Source organism: Spinacia oleracea, chromosome 4 (assembly GCF_020520425.1).
Source record: "Spinacia oleracea cultivar Varoflay chromosome 4, BTI_SOV_V1, whole genome shotgun sequence".
Lineage (NCBI taxonomy): Eukaryota > Viridiplantae > Streptophyta > Magnoliopsida > Caryophyllales > Amaranthaceae > Spinacia > Spinacia oleracea.
In genome coordinates this window covers 160,799,260-160,820,826 of record NC_079490.1, presented here as the reverse complement: position 1 = coordinate 160,820,826, position 21,567 = coordinate 160,799,260, and the positions used below count along the sequence as shown (strand labels likewise).

General features: G+C 37.1%; 1 protein-coding gene across 1 annotated transcript; it reads right to left on the bottom strand.

Annotated features, from left to right (window-relative positions):
- Positions 1-227: 227 nt before the first annotated feature.
- LOC110791286 (serine/threonine-protein phosphatase PP-X isozyme 2) lies at positions 228-20,698 on the bottom strand. The gene is made up of 8 exons (XM_021996040.2): positions 20,301-20,698; positions 13,569-13,721; positions 3,702-3,764; positions 3,497-3,582; positions 3,097-3,172; positions 2,749-3,017; positions 2,588-2,666; positions 228-698 (listed from the first exon to the last, which is right to left on the bottom strand). Exons 1-8 carry the CDS (start codon positions 20,439-20,441, stop codon positions 648-650), a joined length of 918 nt encoding a protein of 305 aa, XP_021851732.1. The 5' UTR covers positions 20,442-20,698; the 3' UTR covers positions 228-647.
- Between the last annotated feature and the right edge of the window lie 869 nt (positions 20,699-21,567).

Here is a 21,567-nt window from a genome sequence, read left to right as displayed (position 1 = left end):
GGTGGTAACTGATTTTAGCGCACCAAAAGAATAATTTTGGCACATCCCTCGTGAGTATAACACGAAAACTGTGCCTCACAGTAATGTGCCAAAATCATTTTCCGTGTCAGTAGTCAGTGCAATACAATTTCTCACAGATGCAGGGCCTGATGACTCGTCTGAGGTCATGAAAAAGTTCAGATATGGCCCATATGAGTCACAACATACCATTGTCAAAGATGGTAAAATGGTAATGAATGATGCATTTCATTGTACAGCCAATTCAACTCAAATGTTTCCCCAACACAATCAAAACTGAAACATTAGAAATTACATGTAAATTTTCACCTATGCGTCTCAATGAAGCCTATTTCAAACTATAAACTCTTCACACACCATAAGCACCCCTACTCTTTCCTAAGTTGTAGATTTATAGGAGTAGGGCAGCTTCATGTTTGATTCCACAGTACACAATACAAGTAAAAGCAAAAACTGACAGGATAGTTAAAGTTGCAGAATAGGTTCCGAGTACAGCCCAAAATTCACACGTGACCCGGGTTGGGAGCTCAACCCCTTCAAGAAGCCAAACCATTCTTTCATTCTCTATCGTATGTACCACAATAAAATAATCGCTGATTGAGCAGAGTATATCATGACCTGTGATATCTTCAGAGAAAGTAATCTGGTGCAGGCTTTTTAGCAGGAGTTCCTCTTGCATCCTGCAAAGGTGGGGAATTGAAGAACAAAACAGTGAGTGAGATATATGATTATTTCAAAGGGATGTCAAAGGTTGCAAATTTTTGAACTTATTTTTATCAAGAGTACAAAGCTGTGATTATCAGATGCAAGGCAAAGAATACTTCTACCCTGGAAAGTACTACAAGCCACAGTTTGCATCCCCTCAAAAAAAAAAGTTGTTATTTTGTATGTATTATTTGAGATTTTAGGTAGGAGTTTGCTCCAAGGAGTATTTATTTTATCTTTATCTTATTTTCAGATTACTAGGAAAGGTATTTTGTAGATAATACCACAAGTGATTTTCTCAACCTTGTTTCCTTTAACCTGTTTGAAAGGTTAGTTGAATCTTGCACATCACAATATGCACCAGATTGTCTTAATGACCAACAACTCTTATTCCCTGTCGACTTTTTGTCTTTTGGTGTCTTCAGGTGTGATTCTTAAATGGATTTTGCATCCAAACTTCCAAAGTACCTTTAGAATTCTGTCCATTGTACCCAGTATTTCACTTGCCAAATCTTGTTAATGTTCATACAGTGCTTAGTACTCCGTATTTGACCTAGCATATCAGTTTGTCCCACAAATCCAACTTTTTCTGGGGCTCATATTTCTTTTTAGTATAATTTGAAGTTCCACGCAAAAACTCAACTTTGATAAGGGGAAGTCGCTCCACAAACTATGAGGGCAAGCCATAATAATAGCATGTTTGCAACTTGCAAGGTTAAGTTTTCTCATTCGTAAATCTGGCTAAATCATCCACCGCCAAAGGTTCATCAAATTCATCAGTACAGCTTTCTGATAAACTAATTACTACTCCTTCCATTTCATATTAATGCTTACACTTTGACTTTGGGCACTAATCACAAATTTCAATTTGACAATCATTTATGATTTATGGGTTAGGAGAAATATAGTCGTGCTTGATCTAGATTGATTTGTCTCGATATGTATTTTCGGAATATCAATCTATTATAGTTTTTATAATTTTTAGGAATACATAATTAGGGATACTAGTGTTCAAACATTTACATTGGCAAGCATGAAAAGATAAAGAATAACCATTAAGGGCTTGCCTGGATTGGGCAAATTGATTAAGGGGAGAAAGCATAAGGGAGTAGATACTAGATAATACAGGGGTAATTGTTAAGGGGTTAATTGCTTCCTTTCAATGGGTTTGAAATATGAGTAATTTTTAGGTGGCAGTTGAGGAGAGAAAAAGGAGAGAGCCATAAAAGAAAGATTAGAAAGAAGGAAAAGAGATGGTACAGCTGAAAAGAAGAGAGAAGAGAGGAGGATGACTAGCTGAATGAGTGAGAGTGGAAAAAGTTATTCAGGGGGTAAAAGTTACCCGGGGGGGTGTTGGGTAATTTGTACCCTTGTTTTGAGGGGAATAAACTACCCATTAATTGATCACCTCCAATCCAAACAATAAAAAATGCCAGATTTTTTCCTCCCACACTTTTTCCCCTCCTATTTCCCTTGATCCAGGCAACCCCTAAATGGAAACGGAGGGAGTATTTATCAGGGTACTACCTGGTCTACCTACTAGCAATAAAGATCGGCAAGTCATGAAGAATAATCAAAATTATCTTTGATAAAAATTAAGCTAACACATAGATTTTCTAGAGGGGCATTAATGGAAATGAAAACATGAGAAGTGAGCTTAAAGATCTACAAACTATCTTCTCATAATTTAGTTCCTCGCGAGAGTCAGAAATTATTGCTCTTTCGTGCTGAAGAGAAAGTGCCAAAAAAAGCCTAAAAGTCAAACTAAAGTCTCTGGCTCCCGGCCAGAAGTAAACAGTAGCAAGTACTGTAACCAAACAACTTATACGCTGAACAAGAATAAGAGGGGATCAGATATACAAACCTGTGGAGCAGCTTGAAAAACACGGAATTCTTTATTAAGATTCTCATCAAGCTCAAGTATTGCAGCAACATTACCACATCTAGAAAGTCCCCAAGGAACAAAGTGTCAATTATATCATGGTTATTAATCAATGAGAACATGATAATAATTTTAAAAATTACCTGTAACAGTAATTTGGAGCAGACCAAACTGTAACAATCTGATGGTTAAACATCCATTTATAACCTTCCATTACCAATTGATGTGCACGGCATATATAATCAATGTTATTGGTGTGGTTGAATGAGGTAACCACACTGCCACCAAAAAGGTAGCCAGCCCCACGGGGACTCATTCCCCAACCATCAACTGCATCTTCAGGGTCAGACCATAGGAGGTCGCACATGGCACCATCATGTGGTACTTCTTGCTTTCTGTCAATTGTCCGTATCTGACAAATAGGTGGCATCAATGTCAGAATCCAGCAGGAGAAACCCCAAAATGAAAAGAAAGATGTATATAATCCTAACCTGGTCTAATGTTGTTATAGACGGAGATAAACCACCATGAACACCAAAGATCTTGTTCTCAATGAGAGCTGATAAACTGACATAGAGTAACATTCCTCAGAACTACAAAATGATGCAAAAGGCCCAAAAGTACTACAGCTAGAAGTAACTGACAGAAATGCTCTACCAATATATTCACTCTATTGTTCATTCTTATTAACAAAAAGTTTCAACAATTTCGCTCTTAATAATTGAACATCATTTATAGATTCTCAATTTGACTCTGAAATCATTACAAGATCTTAATTCGACTCTAACACCATTGTACATTTATTTATAATTATAATTACAAATAAAAACAATTAAGCCCTGCTGTGCACAACCAGAATTCTAGAGGAGTTATAAAGAAATATATACAAACCTTAAGTAATCAAAAATGTCGGTGCAATATCTCCAAACATTCACAGAGCCATACTTGCGGAGGCACTCATCGTAGAAACCGTAGACCTGGGAAGTACAGGATAATCAGTCACCTGACACAGCAGTTTCTGAAATGAAACTCAAATTATTATTTTATTTTTTTATGGGAGAAATGAACCTCAAATAAGATGTGACACGAGGACAACCTGAGTAATTTGACGACTCTCATGGTTCCCTCTAATTAGAGTTATCCGATCTGGATATCTCACCTATAATGACACACATGATTAGTTTTCAAACAAAATTGTAAACATAATGGTAGGAATAAACCTTACTTCATTAACAATTAAAACTATAGAATGAGATTTAAATGCACAACAGAAATCAGTGTACATCCCATTTTTCCTGGTTACCACTTGGTAATATGCCCAAAAACAATCCAATCAAGTTTAAAACGGTTGGGATATTTGGAGCTAAGAGGATCCAATAATTTTCAGTGGAGAAGCCTCATTCCATTTCACCCTCAATTGAAACCCCTATTTATTAAAAAAACCCGAATTTTAAATTGGGTAGCAATTGTGGTCGGACACTCGCCGGTGATGACAGAGAATGTCAGCGAGCAATCTTTGGTGGTTGCCAGCGTTAGATCTTCCGATGGTCGACTCCAGTGAAGCGTTTCTCGATTGGTGTCCTTGATCTCTTCTTTTCTTCAATCTTTTCTTTCTCTCTCTTTCTTCGACCACTTTTTTCATTTTATTTTTTTTAGTTTTCAATTTTACATTTACTTACTAATCTAGCTTCACATACCCTTGCTTCAGTTAGTTTTTTTATTTCTTTTTACCCTTTTGTTCATTTTGTGGCAGTTAAGTAATCAAGTGCTCCCTCCCCTCTTTCATAATTTCTTCTTTAAAGGTTTTTAAGTACAATAGCTTTTTCCCCTAACAAAAAGAATAATAGCTTTTTTATCCTCTTATTTGAACTATCATCAGTAGAAATAAAATTAAAAGTAAAAACAAAACAGTTGTGCCTCGTATCCAAAAGGCGTGTGCCTTCGCCTTGCGTCTTGCACCTAGACTCCACGGACCTTGTGACCTTGCGTCTTTTAAAACTAAGATCTTTACAGATTCAAAATTCTTTGTTATTAGACAAGTATTTTGAGTTAAGTCAAGAAGTCCCGCTTCTAGGAATCTAAATTCTCAAAAGAAGGAACTGGCCATATTGCTAATACTAACATCAACATTACTCAGTGGCCTCTAAAAGTAGGGGACGGTCACCTATCTGGCATATAACAACTATCCTGCTATTTTACAATAAAAAGCATAAGCATTAATGAGCCAGTTTAATAAGGCCAATATAACTAGGCCTGTGCAATGGGGCAGCCATCGGGAAGGCGGATCTAATCTCTAAAAGGTCGGGTGGGTCAAGGGGCATATGACCCTGCCTAGGAGTCATGATCCAAGTTCGTGGGTTGTGACATTTCATTTTCCCATCATTCTCCTCTTTGCCTGCTGTGATGAAGAGTTTATTGCACGCATCAGAAGAAACTCTACAAAACACAACAATGACAGCCTTTACTCTCTTATCTTGTTTGTTTCTCTTTCTAGTATTTCAACTTAGTGTTGTTGTTGCTAGCTGCAACTATTCCCTCTATCTTCTTCCCCCTTTTATTTTCTCTCTCCTCTGTCTTCTCTTCACAGTTGATACAATGATACTCTTTTTCAATTGTTCTTATGTCTTAATCTTGTCTGAGTTATTTATGGGAATCACAATATGACCAGCCACTGCGGCACTGCCCCACTAAAAGCCCACCCCGCCCCTGACCCTGAAATAAATTAAACCGGGTCTGATCCTGTTACAAATGGACCGGGTCGAGGTCCTATGGGAGTATGGGACCCCACCGCATTGAACAGGTCTATACACAATAAACCAAGGATGGTGAATCTTTTGTTCTACTGAAGATAGACAATTAGATAATGACCTAGTGTCCTAGTATCAATTTTCCTTTCCAAATCCTGGCTTCAATAAACTTCAATAAACCCATTATCACCTATGAAGTCACTAGACCACCGGAATTAATTATTGAACAGAACAAATCATGAAAAAACAAAACCCCGTCCTGTAATATTCAGGACTGAAGTTCACAGAGATTTCCTTTTGTTCGTTGATGTTACAGTCACATGACAGACACTTTCTCAACTCAAACTCAGCTTGCAGGTCTAGGCAGGAGAAAGGATGCTGAAGCCTAGACAGTGTAAACATGAGCCCCTAAAATCATTTGATCGATAGATATTATTTGTTACAGCCAGCTTCGTCTTAATCATACAGGAAATTCTTCCAAGACTTTTCAAACCCTACGACATAAAAAGTGCTTCATTTTTGCTTGTTTTTGTCAATGGTGAATTAAAAGTTATCACCGTGAAATTTTCTGAAGTTTTTAAGAAATATCACAATCTGCCTTGAATTTCAACCAAGAGTCCAAGACCCTGTTAGTTTCTTTCTCTTCAAACAAACGAGCATGGAAAGCATATTCTTCTTCGGTGCTTGTGCTTCCCGATATGTAATTTTCTCAGTCACATAACCCATAAACACGATGTTCATTCATTTAGATCATGTACTGCATTTGGAAGTGAAAAGTTCTTCAGAAGCTTAAGCCTATAAATATAAATGACATTGACTACTTAGAAGTAAAGGGAACCAAAAGCAGAACATGCCTATAAAACCAAGCAAGTTCTCGCCCAAATTTTGATGGGAGTACTGCAGTAGTCGTTCGTTTTTAACAGTTCTGGCAGCCCTATTACACATATTAGTGGCCATGTAAATATGTAATAATTTCTTGAGGAGTGATATATGCGTTTTATATAGAGTTTTTACCCCCGTCCCTTAGTACTTTTTGATCTCAAATGAGCTCTTCGGAGCGATTTTAGTACTAATGTGCTCCTTGTAGTGTGTTTGTAGTTTCAGGTTCATCATTGTAGGAATTAGCATATTTTTGTGCATTTCCTACTCATTTGAATCAATACAAGAGATTATATACTTTCGAGAGCGCAAACATTGAGTTGGAAGAATTTTCATGCAAAGCGAATAGTGAAAGAAGTAGAAAACTGAATATCGTCCACTCTTTTGATCATAACTCGAGTTATACAACTCCAAATGAAGCGATTCAAATTGGGTTGGATTCTAGACTTCAAGAGCTTTCCAAGGAGTGGTCACTCGCCTAATTCCAACTTATAACGAAGGAGATATGGTGTTTTTAAGATAGAGGATCGTGCAGTTTCAACACGCGCCCGATCGGGCGGGCTTCGCCCGATCCGGATCGGGCGGTCATTCTGGGCGCTGTTCTGGGCATTTTGCAACCGCCCGATCGGGCGGAATTTCGCCCGATCGGGCCGACTATCGAGCACATCGCCCGATCGGGCGAAGCGTCGCCCGATCGGGCCACGCCAACCTCCAGCGTATTTCGCGAGATTTTATTTCCGATTTTGGGCTCTATTTTGGGCAAACTATAAATACTAGCCCCTTATATTTTTAGTGACATCTTTTATTCTAGTTTTCTAATTACTTAGTCTATTTTAGTTCTCTCTATTTTCTCCAAACACTTAGTTTTAATTTTAATAAAAGATTCAAGCTTTATTATTCCATTGTTCTTCAAGTCGGTATTGTTTCTTGCTTTAATTTATCTTATTGCTTGATCATGTTTTCTATTATGTTAATTGCTTTGTTATTTATTATCATGAGTGAGTAGTTTAATTTCTAGGGTTTAGGGGATCCATGAATGCATGATTGGGATTATATGTGGACTTGATTAATTGATTGATTGATTATAATTTCTATAGCTTATTATTATTGCTCGTCAATTCTGTTCGGCCGGACTATTTTGATTTGAGTTTGATTAACCTTAGATTATGCGCCGAGAGGTATAAATATGATGTTTTTTTGGTCTGTGGCTATTAGATAGGAATTATTTCTAGTACGTAGCGAGAGCCCGCTAGTTGTTCTATCCTAAGGAATTCATAAGATTCGAGAGATGCATGTTTTCCTAATTATGATTGTTCATTGATTGTTATTGTCCGTTGTCCAATCCTGCTCTGCATTTATGGTGAACCGTTGCCCTAGATTCCTTTAATATTGTTATTTTCCGATTTGATTATTTGCTTTAGTTTAATATACAAACCAATCCAACTCTTTGTTACCAGTAGTCTAGATTAGTTAATTAATAGTAGAAAGAACATTGTTTCCCTGTGGATACGATCCCTGCTTCCCTTACTATATTTTTAGTTGGTGAACGTTAGGTTTATCTTTGATAGGAGTGCGATTTAGCCTGTCAAATTTTGGCGCCGTTGCCGGGGAAACGGTTTAATTTTCTGCTACTAATTTTATGATCTAGATTATTTTCTTGAGTCTCATAGAACTTCCTGTTCTTTGAGACCATGTATATATTTTATTTTCTTTATTTTCTTTATTTTATTATTTTTTATTTTTAATTTTTTAAATTTTTTTTCCCCTGAAAAAAATGGATTATTATTCTTTCCCTCAATTCTTAAATGAGCCTTTTTGGGTGTATTTCGATAGGCTAAATGATTTTATTGGTTACCACAATTTTAATCTTTGGGATTCTTGTGGTTTTGCTTATGGTGGTTTAAATGAGTATACAAGGAATGTGATAGAAAGTAGATTTAATGGTGATTTTCGAGCCTTGTCTTTGGATGATATGTGGGATTACTATATGTGGTTTGCAAGGGATTTGTATGAGCGTGAAATGGCGATTCATGTTACATGTGCTAATCCAAATTATGAGCATAATCTACATGTTTCTACCCCCTCTCCCTTGAATGCTTGTTATAATGAGGTGCATTCTAATGTTTATGATAATCATGTATATTCTAACGACTTATCTAACCCTTGCATGGATATCAATGTTTTGCCTCATGATTCCACTGTTGCTTCTCCCGTGTATTATTGTGAACCCTTGCTCAATCTTGTTCAACCCGAATCAGAAAGCAGAGATAGCTTCTTAGAGGAAATAAGAAGATTAAACTCTGAGATTGAGATTCAGTGTACTAGATCTCAAGAGGCTACTAATGAGATTATTAAAGCTAGTAAGGCTACTCTTGAGAGATTTAGAAAAGTTCAAGAAATTATTGAAAATAATGATTCGAGTTGTGTTGGGGATGGGGATCAACTGAGTGAACCCATAGGCAACCAAGAGTGGGAGGAGCTTATAACAGAGACTGAGGATGAGTGGGAGGATGATGATTTGACTGTTGGATCAATGGATGAAGGATTTGTTGAAACTGAAAAGCCATATGTCATAGAGCAAGTCCATGAGGAAGTTGAAGTTGATAAAACCCTTGTTGTTGTGTCAACCCCTACCCCTCATATTCCAAGTCCAAGAAGGGTTATTCTTAGCCCCGTTTACACCGTCTCACTCCCCTTCTCTTTCCCCATAAAACCTTTACTTGAGGATCTTCCTCCTCCCCATGAAAATCAAAAGCCCAATGACCCAATAGAGTATGTTCCTCTTTGTGAATCTTTCGCAGGTACTTACAATACTTACAAAGAAGAGGTGGATGCTTTGCAGAGAGCTCTATATGGTGAAGAGCCTATCCACCATGAATTCCAAAACACAGAGAGAGCTATTTCATTGATCATTGAGGTTGAAGAATCAATAGTCCGTAAAAACAACTTCCATAAGGAGAGTATGCCTACTTTCTCTTTTCCTTCCTTTTCTTATTCTTCTTTTATTGTTATTTTTTCTTTTTGTTCTTCTTCCTTTAGGCATCCTATTCCTTACTGGCATAGAGTTCATTCGGACTTTATGCAAATGTTGTTGTTGATTATCGTGCATGTCTTGTTGCACGAAAGTTGTGCGAGTGCGCATGACAAGCTTCTGCGCTCGTTCGTTGGTTATTTACTAACCAATCTCTTTGCGGGAGGCACGATTTGATGATGCTGAGACCCGAAAGGCCGAAAGCTCGGTGAACGGTGGGCACCGTATTCATGATCGGGGTCGTGGTCTGTCACTTCCCGCGCCACATAGCTCATCCAAGGCAATTGATTAGACACCAGATGGCACCATCTTTGGTGCCCCCATTCGATGAGTTGTCGTGGCTCTCATCCCCTTCCTTTCGTTGTCTGTACATAAACTAAGATTGTGAAATGGGGACATTGCATCAATCTAATAGGGGATGAGTATTTCACTATCCATTTATTGCTTTTCGTAGTGTATTTTTCGCTTTTGTTTGTGTGTTTTAGTATAATTTTTGAGCAAGTGTGTGTTTCATTGTAGTTTTTGGTGTTAGAGAGGTGAGAAGAGGGTATTTTACGGTTTGGACGTTTAATGCTGTGCAGGTCTAAGGCTCCAAGTTCGAAAAAGTTGAATTCAAGCTGAAACGGAGTAGTCTGCGTTTTGCCCGATCCGGATCGGGCGAGGAGCGCCCGATCGGGCGCGTGTCGATTCAAGGAAAATGTTGGAAAATCGCCCGAACGGGCGACGGTTGCCCGATCCACACAAAAGGCGAGTGAAATGCCCGATCGGGCGAAATTCCGCCCGATCGGGCGGTTGATGATGACGTCGTAGAAAGGTCAAGGAAGGATTCTGGGCTGAGAAAAGTCAATAAAACAAGGCATTGCATTTCGCCCGATCCGGATCGGGCTAGGTGAGCCCGATCGGGCGCGCACAGATTCAACGAAAAGGTTCGAAATTCGCCCGATCGGGCGATCTGCTGCCCGATCGGGCGATCTGCTGCCAGATCGGGCGATCTGCTGCCCGATCGGGCGATTTGCGAATCAGCGACAAATAAGCCACGGTTTGCTCACTTTCCTCATGATACCCCTTGAGCCAATGAGGACATTGTCTGATTTAGCTTGGGGGGTGTTTCACTCACTTGTACATATTAGGTATGTTTTTCCTTTTATTTTTGCATTTACTTATTTTTGTGTGTTTATTTTGGTGTGTTTAATGTTTTCTAGAGTAGTTTATTGCTTTGAAAAAAAAAAATACAAAAATACGTTCCGATGAATACAATATCATGCTTCCCTGTGCCCCTTGAACGAAAATTGTTTTGATTCTTGGTATTTGATGATGGGCAATGTAGATGTGTTAGCCATGATTTGATATTCGATTGCTTTGATGCCTTAACATGAGTCAACTCCGACTAACTATTTGTGGACTTGGTGCTTGACTAGTTGATTTGGTTAGGATGTGTGATAGCTTCCTGGTGTGTCATTGATTTTGAGTATTGATTTGCAACTATTAGTAGTGTTTTATGACTCATATACATGCACATTGTGGAGGACGAAGGCATTTTTCTATTTAGGTAGCCTTCCGATGAAATTAGATACATTTGTCCCCTCCTTTTCTACTCATGTTGTTGCTTGTGCCCTTTTATTCGGTGACTAGCCATATTACAAGCCCATGAAAAACCCCATTGGTTACTAGTCCCAAGCCTAGCTTGGGGGAGCTAATAGTAGTGAGGTGAGGGAGTTGTAATGTGCTACATTTTGAGCACAAAGTAGGTATTGAAAAAGGAGTTCGTCTTATCATGTTTGTTGTTGAAAATGAGTTGAAAATGAAAAGAGATGAAAGAACAAAACAAATGTGAAGGTTTCTAAAAAGAAAGAAAAAAAGAGAGATTGAAAAGGAAAAGAAAGAGAAAAATCTATTACTCTCATAAAAAAGTTCAAAGTGTTGTTTCAATCAAGTTCTGCAAATTCATATCCTTATGAGTGATTGGTTACAATTGTGAAAAAAATACAAGAAAGTATGGTGTTGGCTATTTGTTGTTTTGTCATGTGTTGAGTGGGAGATTATGGTCATTATGTTGATTGATCACGGCTGTTTTTAGGATTTATGCTCCCCAAAGCCAAGGCTTTAAAGCTCACATTATACCCAAATTTACCGCACCCTTACCTAAGCCTATCATTACAAGCTTTGAAGACCTTCCGACCTTTGTGCATAGAGTCATATTAATGTGAAAGTAGTTGTTTATCAATGCAAGTTATGACATGACATATTCCGAGTCGACTATTAGGTTGAGTGTATGTTTTTCTAGACACACGAGTGTTGTGAGTTTTGGGAGGGCATTGTACACTTATATGTTGGGAGGAGAGCGAACGGGTACATCTTTTATCCGCCACATAAATGAGTGACGAGTGTGTGAGCACTAGTCTTGAATTCCATTGTGCATTTGTGGTTCGCTTTGCGTGACGATTGTTAGGGAGGATTTGTGGTTGGTGGATTTGATTGGTTGACATTGATGCATGCTCGTTAGATTTTGCCGTGAATTATGTCTTTCGTTTTAAAATATGTTAGGGGTGAAGTTGATCTTGTATTCATCGATGATTTCCTTGCTTAGGGACAAGCAAGGATCTAGCTTGGGGGAGTTTGATATATGCGTTTTATATAGAGTTTTTACCCCCGTCCCTTAGTACTTTTTGATCTCAAATGAGCTCTTCGGAGCGATTTTAGTACTAATGTGCTCCTTGTAGTGTGTTTGTAGTTTCAGGTTCATCATTGTAGGAATTAGCATATTTTTGTGCATTTCCTACTCATTTGAATCAATACAAGAGATTATATACTTTCGAGAGCGCAAACATTGAGTTGGAAGAATTTTCATGCAAAGCGAATAGTGAAAGAAGTAGAAAACTGAATATCGTCCACTCTTTTGATCATAACTCGAGTTATACAACTCCAAATGAAGCGATTCAAATTGGGTTGGATTCTAGACTTCAAGAGCTTTCCAAGGAGTGGTCACTCGCCTAATTCCAACTTATAACGAAGGAGATATGGTGTTTTTAAGATAGAGGATCGTGCAGTTTCAACACGCGCCCGATCGGGCGGGCTTCGCCCGATCCGGATCGGGCGGTCATTCTGGGCGCTGTTCTGGGCATTTTGCAACCGCCCGATCGGGCGGAATTTCGCCCGATCGGGCCGACTATCGAGCACATCGCCCGATCGGGCGAAGCGTCGCCCGATCGGGCCACGCCAACCTCCAGCGTATTTCGCGAGATTTTATTTCCGATTTTGGGCTCTATTTTGGGCAAACTATAAATACTAGCCCCTTATATTTTTAGTGACATCTTTTATTCTAGTTTTCTAATTACTTAGTCTATTTTAGTTCTCTCTATTTTCTCCAAACACTTAGTTTTAATTTTAATAAAAGATTCAAGCTTTATTATTCCATTGTTCTTCAAGTCGGTATTGTTTCTTGCTTTAATTTATCTTATTGCTTGATCATGTTTTCTATTATGTTAATTGCTTTGTTATTTATTATCATGAGTGAGTAGTTTAATTTCTAGGGTTTAGGGGATCCATGAATGCATGATTGGGATTATATGTGGACTTGATTAATTGATTGATTGATTATAATTTCTATAGCTTATTATTATTGCTCGTCAATTCTGTTCGGCCGGACTATTTTGATTTGAGTTTGATTAACCTTAGATTATGCGCCGAGAGGTATAAATATGATGTTTTTTTGGTCTGTGGCTATTAGATAGGAATTATTTCTAGTACGTAGCGAGAGCCCGCTAGTTGTTCTATCCTAAGGAATTCATAAGATTCGAGAGATGCATGTTTTCCTAATTATGATTGTTCATTGATTGTTATTGTCCGTTGTCCAATCCTGCTCTGCATTTATGGTGAACCGTTGCCCTAGATTCCTTTAATATTGTTATTTTCCGATTTGATTATTTGCTTTAGTTTAATATACAAACCAATCCAACTCTTTGTTACCAGTAGTCTAGATTAGTTAATTAATAGTAGAAAGAACATTGTTTCCCTGTGGATACGATCCCTGCTTCCCTTACTATATTTTTAGTTGGTGAACGTTAGGTTTATCTTTGATAGGAGTGCGATTTAGCCTGTCAAGGAGCCCCCGGGGAATTGGTTAAACTGGAATATTTGGAATGCTGATTTGCTATACTATGAAAACAACATCGAATAGGAATCAGCATCAAGTATATTCAAACAAAGAGCTAATATCTCACCAATTTTAGCTAAGAGAAATAATATGCATCTGGCTACTGAACTTGCAAACAAAATAAAGCCAAGAAGATGTAAGCTCAAAACATACCTTAAGGGCAAGAAGAAGAAGGAATGTCTCAACAGAGTAAAATCCTCTGTCCACAAAATCTCCTAAAAACAGGTAGTTTGTCTTCGGACAATCACCACCAACTTTGAACAGTTCTTTCATATCATAAAACTGCCCATGAATGTCACCACATATCTGTGAAAAAAGTTAAAGGGGACATCATAAATTGTTATCGTGCACTCCCTACACTGTTACAAATCATACAAAATTGAGGAACCATAAACAGGATGCCAACTAACAAATGAGCTAATTTTTTTCCCAAATAACTTTTTCAAATAACAGACCGCTAAAAATGACTTCAAATAAAGCAACGGCATAAGCGCTTGTCGTATTTCAAAGAAAGCCTTATTACCCCCAATTAGCTTATTTTGGCTTTTCTCATATATCAAGAATGTTGCAATAATCATGCTTGACTTTTTATGAGTAAATGTTAAATATAATGGTTAAGAGTTGACCTCAAAAAACTAACCTTGCAAATTAAAAGCAAGTACTTACACTTTTCTAGATAGATTTTTTAACTTTACATAAACGAATTAGAGGATGTCAACAAATATAATAGAAAGTAAGTGACCTGAAATTAAGTGGAATCTAGCCTGACTCAAACAAGAAAATATTATTTCAAATGCAATGATGACGAAAAGACAAAAATGATTAAGAATTAAATTAAAGAGAAGTTGATGGGTTTGAGGAAAGAAAATAACATTAGTTGGAGAAGCACGGTTAACAACTAGCAATGTGACAAAGGAAGAAAATGAAAGGAAAAAGGGGGAAAAAAGGAAAGGAAAAAAAAGGTGGGAAAATAATAAGGACAAGAATCAAACTCTTGAATCAAACTCTTGAGCAAAAGGTTTAGCTACACACCATATGTAGGCAATGTAGTGCATTTTCCAACAAGCCAGATTGGTTCCAATGATATAAACGTGCCTTTAAAAAATTTATACAAAGCCACAAGGGTATGAAACACTAGATCTGCCCGTGGTAACAAAACAACAATACCAAACATTAGTCTCATGTTTAGAATTATTTTTGTAGACCACAGTCTACTAGGGTTTAATGAACCCATAAACCATAATTTGAATCATAATAGGATTTAGCGTTAGGCACTCCGAAGGCAAGATCAGATATAAGGACGAATTTAAATTACAGCTTTGTCTCATAATTCTTATAGCACTACTCAATATTACTTAATTGATCTCAAGCAAAAGGAAGATTTTCAGGGGATAAGATAAAAGTTGAGGTAGTGCAGCAACCCATCAATTAGATATCCTCCACTTGGAAAGTTGGATCTTTAGGTAGAAATCATATAATCCAAGAAATCACACATATAGATTCAATATGAACACCCCTATAATACTTAATGTAGCCAAACCCTTATACAACTCATTTGAGGGTGCCAATAAGAATTCTTAGGGTAAAAGTTTAGACAAATTATTTTAAGCATGCTAAGGAATAATAAATAAAAAATAAATAAAAAATTACGACACAACACAAACAAAATCACCAAGCAATCACAAAACTACATGATAATTATTACGGATTTTTCATGAAATGCCCCTAAGGTTTGCGTTAATGCACCAAATACCCCTAATGTTTCCAGAATGCACCAAATACCCCCGAGGTTTAAAACAATATCATCAAATACCCTTATTGACTGTTTTCCGTCTATTCTGTTAACTTTTCCGTTAACTTAACTCTAATTTTTTTTTTCTATTTCCCTTTTCTTTCTTCTCTTCCTTTCTCTTTCTTTTTCTTTATTCTTTCCTCTTCCCATGGAAGTCTCTCTCCTCTTCTTCACCATTACCATTATATGAGAATCACCCCCACCATCACCACCACCGCTACCCTCTTCCACTATTCACCATTGAAATTGCTTCTTCATAGAGGCCCAATTATCAACCTCATCAGCCCTCGAAATCTCATCTTTTCTGTCTCCTATCATCATCGAACCCACGACGTTGGTTTCTCCGACATTGGCTTCTCCGATAAGCTCTAGGTGTTTGTTCTGGCGGAGGTCGCGGTGGCTGGATTTTCTCTCTCCTTCTTGAAGTCTCGATCTCCCAGCCGTGAATACGCAATCCTCGCCGCCCATCGGTCAAAGCTTCTCCGCCGGCTGGATTTTCTCTCTCCTTCTTGAAGGGCAGCCATGGTGCTGCTGCCGTTGAAGATCCAAAGAAAAGAGGAAAAGGGAATTGGGTTTTAAAAAAAAAAAATAGTAGTTAATTTTTTTGGGGTTTAAATAATATAATTAAGGGTTAATATTAGGATTAGTAGAGATAATGGTTGAGTAAGGACAAAAAAATAAATTCACGATAACGGAGACTTAACGGAATGGACGGAAAATGCTCATTAAGGGTATTTTGTGTTATTGTTTTAAACCTCAGGGGTATTTGGTGCATTCTGGAAACATTAGGGGTATTTGGTGCATTAACGCAAACCTCAGGGGCATTTCATGAAAAATCCGTAATTATTATTATTATTTTAAATACAACCAAACAATAGTTTAGAATTGACGTAAATTAAAAGAAGGGTTGGAGAGGGAAATTAAGTTGAACAGTTGGGCTTAGGTTTATATCCATCATTTGAAGACTGTTGTCAATAGGTCAAAATCTAATTCTAACATTTTTGCAATTATTAGAGCATTGTTAATGGTGTGCAAAAATAAGGAAAAAATGTCAAATTTAAGGGCTTAATGGTGTGCAAAATCAAAAACCCCCTTGGCATGGGGATCTTTTAGATTTGGAGTGGGGAAATCCACCCAATCTAAATCCGTCATGTGGCATTACATAAAAAATTCATGTAACGATAATTTTTCAATGGGAATTTGTTTATATTTCTGATTCATAAAAAAATAAAATAAATTTACCATCATTCATAAAAATTCAAGGTCTACAAATAGGCATCCATTTTGATATAATTTAACACAATTTTTTTTCCCATTTCTCTCTCTAACTTGCTTATTTACAACTATATGTATAAAAAACTTAATTACTCATTTTTTACTTTTTAATTTTTTTTATTATTGTTGTTATTAGAGAGAGAAGTAGGAGTAGATAAAGAGGGGTGAGGATTTTTATTTTTGCTCATGGATAAGAGAGGGATGGGGGATTTTTTTTTGCTAATGGGAAAAATAATAAATGATGAGTGAGAAAGTGGGTAGAGAGAGAGGGATGGTGATTTTTTTTGCACACGGTTAACAATGGTCTTAGTACCTTGCGCGGTGGAATTATGGTGTTATAAAGGAAAATATCAAGGAATTCAACAAGGATCAATTTAGGGGTGCAAGAATGACTGCCATTAACGAAGCTGTGTTGACATCTAATGAAGTATATATAGGCCCACTGTATGGACAATAAGATGAGGAAATAAAGCAGCACTTTGCAACTTCCAGCACCATGCCAATATCTTAAGCTTACCCCTGTTTTACATTATCAAAAGCTGACCTAGAGCTGATGAAATCAGCATCAAGCCTTGCAGTTAGAATACCTTTACCAAACACCAGCATCAGACCACTTGATGGCCAGGATGCCCAGTGTCTACCACTGGACGGCTTATTTGCCAGTTGTTCACAAAATGCACTTTTGACAGAAAAGCTACATCGCCAGGTATTCAGGCTTAAAGCTTTAAACTTAAAACATGAGAGTTGTGCATGATCAATTGCACAAACAAGGGCTTGTATCAGAAATGATGAAAGATAGATGCCAGAATTTATATCTTCTTTCCGTAAAGCTTCGCAAGCATTGGCTTTCGCATGCGGTATGATATAGGAGAGGTCACTAGGGACGCCACTTACTAGCCTCCCCGTGAGCTTGACGTAAAGTTAATGTTAGGCCTACTCTGCTTAGCTCGTCCTGATACTAGCCACAAAGTACAGTGTACACTAAGGATGGTGTTGGCCATAGGGCCATACAAGGCTAATAGCTATTTCCTAGGCATGCAACACTTTGTTGACCTTCAATCCTTCATACTCGAACAATGGAACGATGCATTTTCTCGTCTCCTTCTTACCTTGAAAACAAGGTCACTTAGTGTCCTTCAACTAATAACCATCTTTCGGCTAACATAGTCTCCTCCGTCTATACATAGACTTACCAATATGTGCAAGCAGGTTGTACGATGGCACGAGGAATTTTCTCGACCCCTTCTTACCTTGAAAACAAGTTCACTTTGCATCCTTGAACTAATAACCATCTTTCGTCTAACCTAGTCCCCTCCGTCTATACATGGGCTACTCAATACGTACAAGCAGTCTGCACTAAACGCTGATTTGCGTTGGGCCACTCCATGATTTTTGGGCTCAGGGTTCAAATTTTGAACTAGTTTTAACCGGTTGGACTACATTCAAAGGTTACGGACTAAAAGGCATTCCGGAATGCCTTTGGGCTTTGGGTACAAGGAAACATTCAAGGAAAACTATCCCTAAAATGATGTCTATGAAACTTTTTTCTTCTAGGCCCATATGCTGGAATTATGACATTCGAATTACAATCATTAAGAGAATGTTCATTTATCTTGTCCTAGGGCTATTAAGACACAGGAGCCTATGTAGGGTCTGTTTGGCCTAGTTTTTTAAAACAACTTTTTCTTCTTAGAAGTAGTTCTACAGAAATTGTTTCTAAACACTTTTGAGAAATAGAATTGTGCCACTAGATTAAGAAGAAGTTCTAAGAAACAGAAGCCAGTTTACCTTGTTTGGCCATTGTTTATCAATAAGTGTTTTTTGGGTCATATTTGCTTGTTAGATTATTTTTAATTATACGGAATATTTCACTTATTTAACCAAAAATAAGATTATGATATACTTCTATTTGTCTGTAAGTATGCTATTTAAGTATTTTTACATTATTGTAAAAAAGCCAGGTATCATTATTATTCACTATTTATATATATCAACTATCAAGTTTATTTTTATTTTTTATTTCCTATATGATAATACCAAATTACAAATAACATAATTAGGATTTGCATGATCTTTGGATCTAAATCTAAAAGTAGCTGATCACATTAAAAGAAGCTCATCTTTTTCTTATTTTCGCTGATCTTCTCGTTTCTTCTCCTCCATTTTTTTTCTACTTTTTTAATTTCATTCATATGCTCAGTCCTTTTTCACCCCTACAACTTCAATTCATAAAAATAAAAAAAATAAAAAAGAAAGTTTAATTTACATCTCATGCAATAACCTCAATCAAGTACCCAACTCATTGAAAGAAGTGATGAGATCTAACAATTCATCTGATCTGGGATTCGTGCAATTGTTTGAAAGTATCTAATTTCTTCACTTCTACCTTGGTTTGCGAGCTATGGGTAAAAATGAATCATGTCCTTTTTCCAAATTAAAAAGAATAGCAGATGCTAAGCATAAAATAGATGTCATCGATGATGTTAATGTAGTTTTGTTCATGGCAAGGTGAGAGAATACACTGTTGTTTTGGGTTTTAGAATAGAGAGAAAGGATATGTTCTATTTTGGTAGGAAAAATGGGTCATTTGTAATGTTGACGAGGGTATTACAGTCCAAAGCAAAATTTATTAAAGAAGGAGAATAGCTCCCCGAGAAACTACTTTGAGAAGCTCAAATTTGGAACTTCTGTTTCTACAGCAAATAGAAACAGTTTTGGGGTTCCGCAAAAAGTATTCTACTTCTATCAAACCCCTTGTTTGGCCTAGTTTCTGTTTCTAAGTTTGAGAAGTTGCTCTAGAAGCTTGGCCAAACACTACCGTAAATGTATATACTTCCCCACTTCCCCCCTTCCCCCAGGATTATAGGATGGGTGATGCAAAGTATATAAAAGACACAAAAAACGTAGAGGAGAAGTATAATCCAAGAACTAAATGTGCTCCAACCTCAATCTTAACGACCCAGACATGACCTTATCGGTTCATATTCAGACAACCTAACCAACTATTCAAAATTTCAAACAAACCCCATCATACCAAGATGCCTAAAAACTACAGATAGGAAAAGTAACCAGTCCTGATCAACTTCTAGCCTATTAAACCTCTACCAAAATCTAGCTCAAGCTTCCAACCAATTAAAGAATAACAGAAATTGTCCTTTTTTTCTTCTTTCCCATCAAATTCAAATACTACATCTGAGCTTCAGACTCCACGTCTCCACCCTAATATTCTCTGTCTCCTTCCTCCCCTAAATATAATACCTATAGCAGAAAACAATCCCACCCCCCCCCCCCGTCGAGGATACACAATTGAGCCAAGAGTCACAAAACACAATATCTGGTCTCCAATAGGACATCAACACTATGTTATTGTATCAATTTCAACTATCAAAAATATACCACTAAAAATCTTTCCACCCTAAAACTATACTGAATGAAACCTGAAACCTGAAACCTGAAACCAGAAACCAGAAACCAACTTAAACCCATACGAGCATCTCAACGTAGATTGCAGAATCAGCTCTTTTTTCTCATTTCTTCCCTAATTATAATTGAATAAAGCTTCCACGGAAGCTCTTCCACCCCAATCAAGTAGCGCAAATTTTGCAATTGCATTAATTGAAACCAATATGAGTTAAAATAAACAAAACCCAGAAAAATACAGTGGCAAAACAACTGGAATTGCAATCATACTAATAAAATTCCAATTCTAAAAGAACCCCATAAATTTACCAATCATAAAAAGAAGCACAGATGAGCAAAAATAAACAAAACCCAACCAAAATTAAGCCCTAAAAATTGAAGGGGGAGATCATACTTACAGTGACAGGAGCATCAACTCTTTGAACATTACTTTCTTCGACTAAAATTTCTATGGCTTTAAGGCAAAGTGCTTTAACTTCAGATTCCTTCAAGGGTTCGCACCTCTTTAACTGCTCTATTTGCTTGTCAAGGTCTGACATCTTCCCATCCAACTTCTCCCCCGAGAAAACTCTCACTTTCTCTCTCCTCCTAACAGTGAAGAGGAGAAGCAGATTTGAGGAGAGTCGAAGGAGGAGAGAGAAAGAGCGTTTTCTTTACTGAAAACTGAAAAGATGGCCTCACTGCCTCACTGAGTCACTGGGTTGAAGACAGACGCACTCTTTTAATTTTTCTCCATTCTTTTATTCTCTTTTTTGTTTTCTTTTTCTTGGATTTGTTTCTTCATTCTTCCCCTTTTTTAGTATGTTTTTTTAGTGGAATTTCTTAGGGATCTTCTATGCATCGTCAATCATCGCTCGTCAAATTTTGAATCATTGATACATTATTTTATTAGAATGATGAATGGATCCAATTCACATAAGCCATAGTCCTCTATGCCATAATTTATCGTAAGTTATAACCTAAATAATCTTGAATACTCCGTAATATTTTCACTACGGGTTGGATCTTGACACCGTTCGCAACTCCATCAATATTTTTGGCAAACTAACTGTTTTTAGTAGTGCTACTCCACCCAAGTCTTTCAATAAAACGGTTTGAAGGTCCAAACCACCTCGAAGGTCCGCACGGTCAAATATTGCTCCCCACAACATCAATGACCCATGCGGTGTCGTTTTTTGTTTTCAGTTTTTTTTGTTTTTAGGAAATTAAAAACCAATTATAAAAACTATTGAAAGTTATTTTCAGTTTTTTATTGTCAATTTTCAAAATCAACCTGATTACTATATAAGTATGAATATATTTTAGTTCATAGTTCAATCTAAATCATATGATTTTTAAAAACAAAAAACAAAAAAAACACTGAAATTTGACCATGATACCGAATGAGCTCTTAGATAGCAAGTCTAACAATACTTGTATTTGTTTCACGATAACAACAGTCACTATGGCTCTATTCTATTCGACTTGACTGAACTTATATGAACTTATATGAACTTAACTAAACTTATTTTGTCTGAAATAAGTCAAACAAAACATAGCCTATGGATTCCATTCTTAACTGAGAATCATGGCTTTTCATTTATGGACAATAATCTATATTAATTTTTAAAATATGATGTTTTTCATACAACTACTGTTATTGGCCCCCGCAATGCCCCGAGTTTT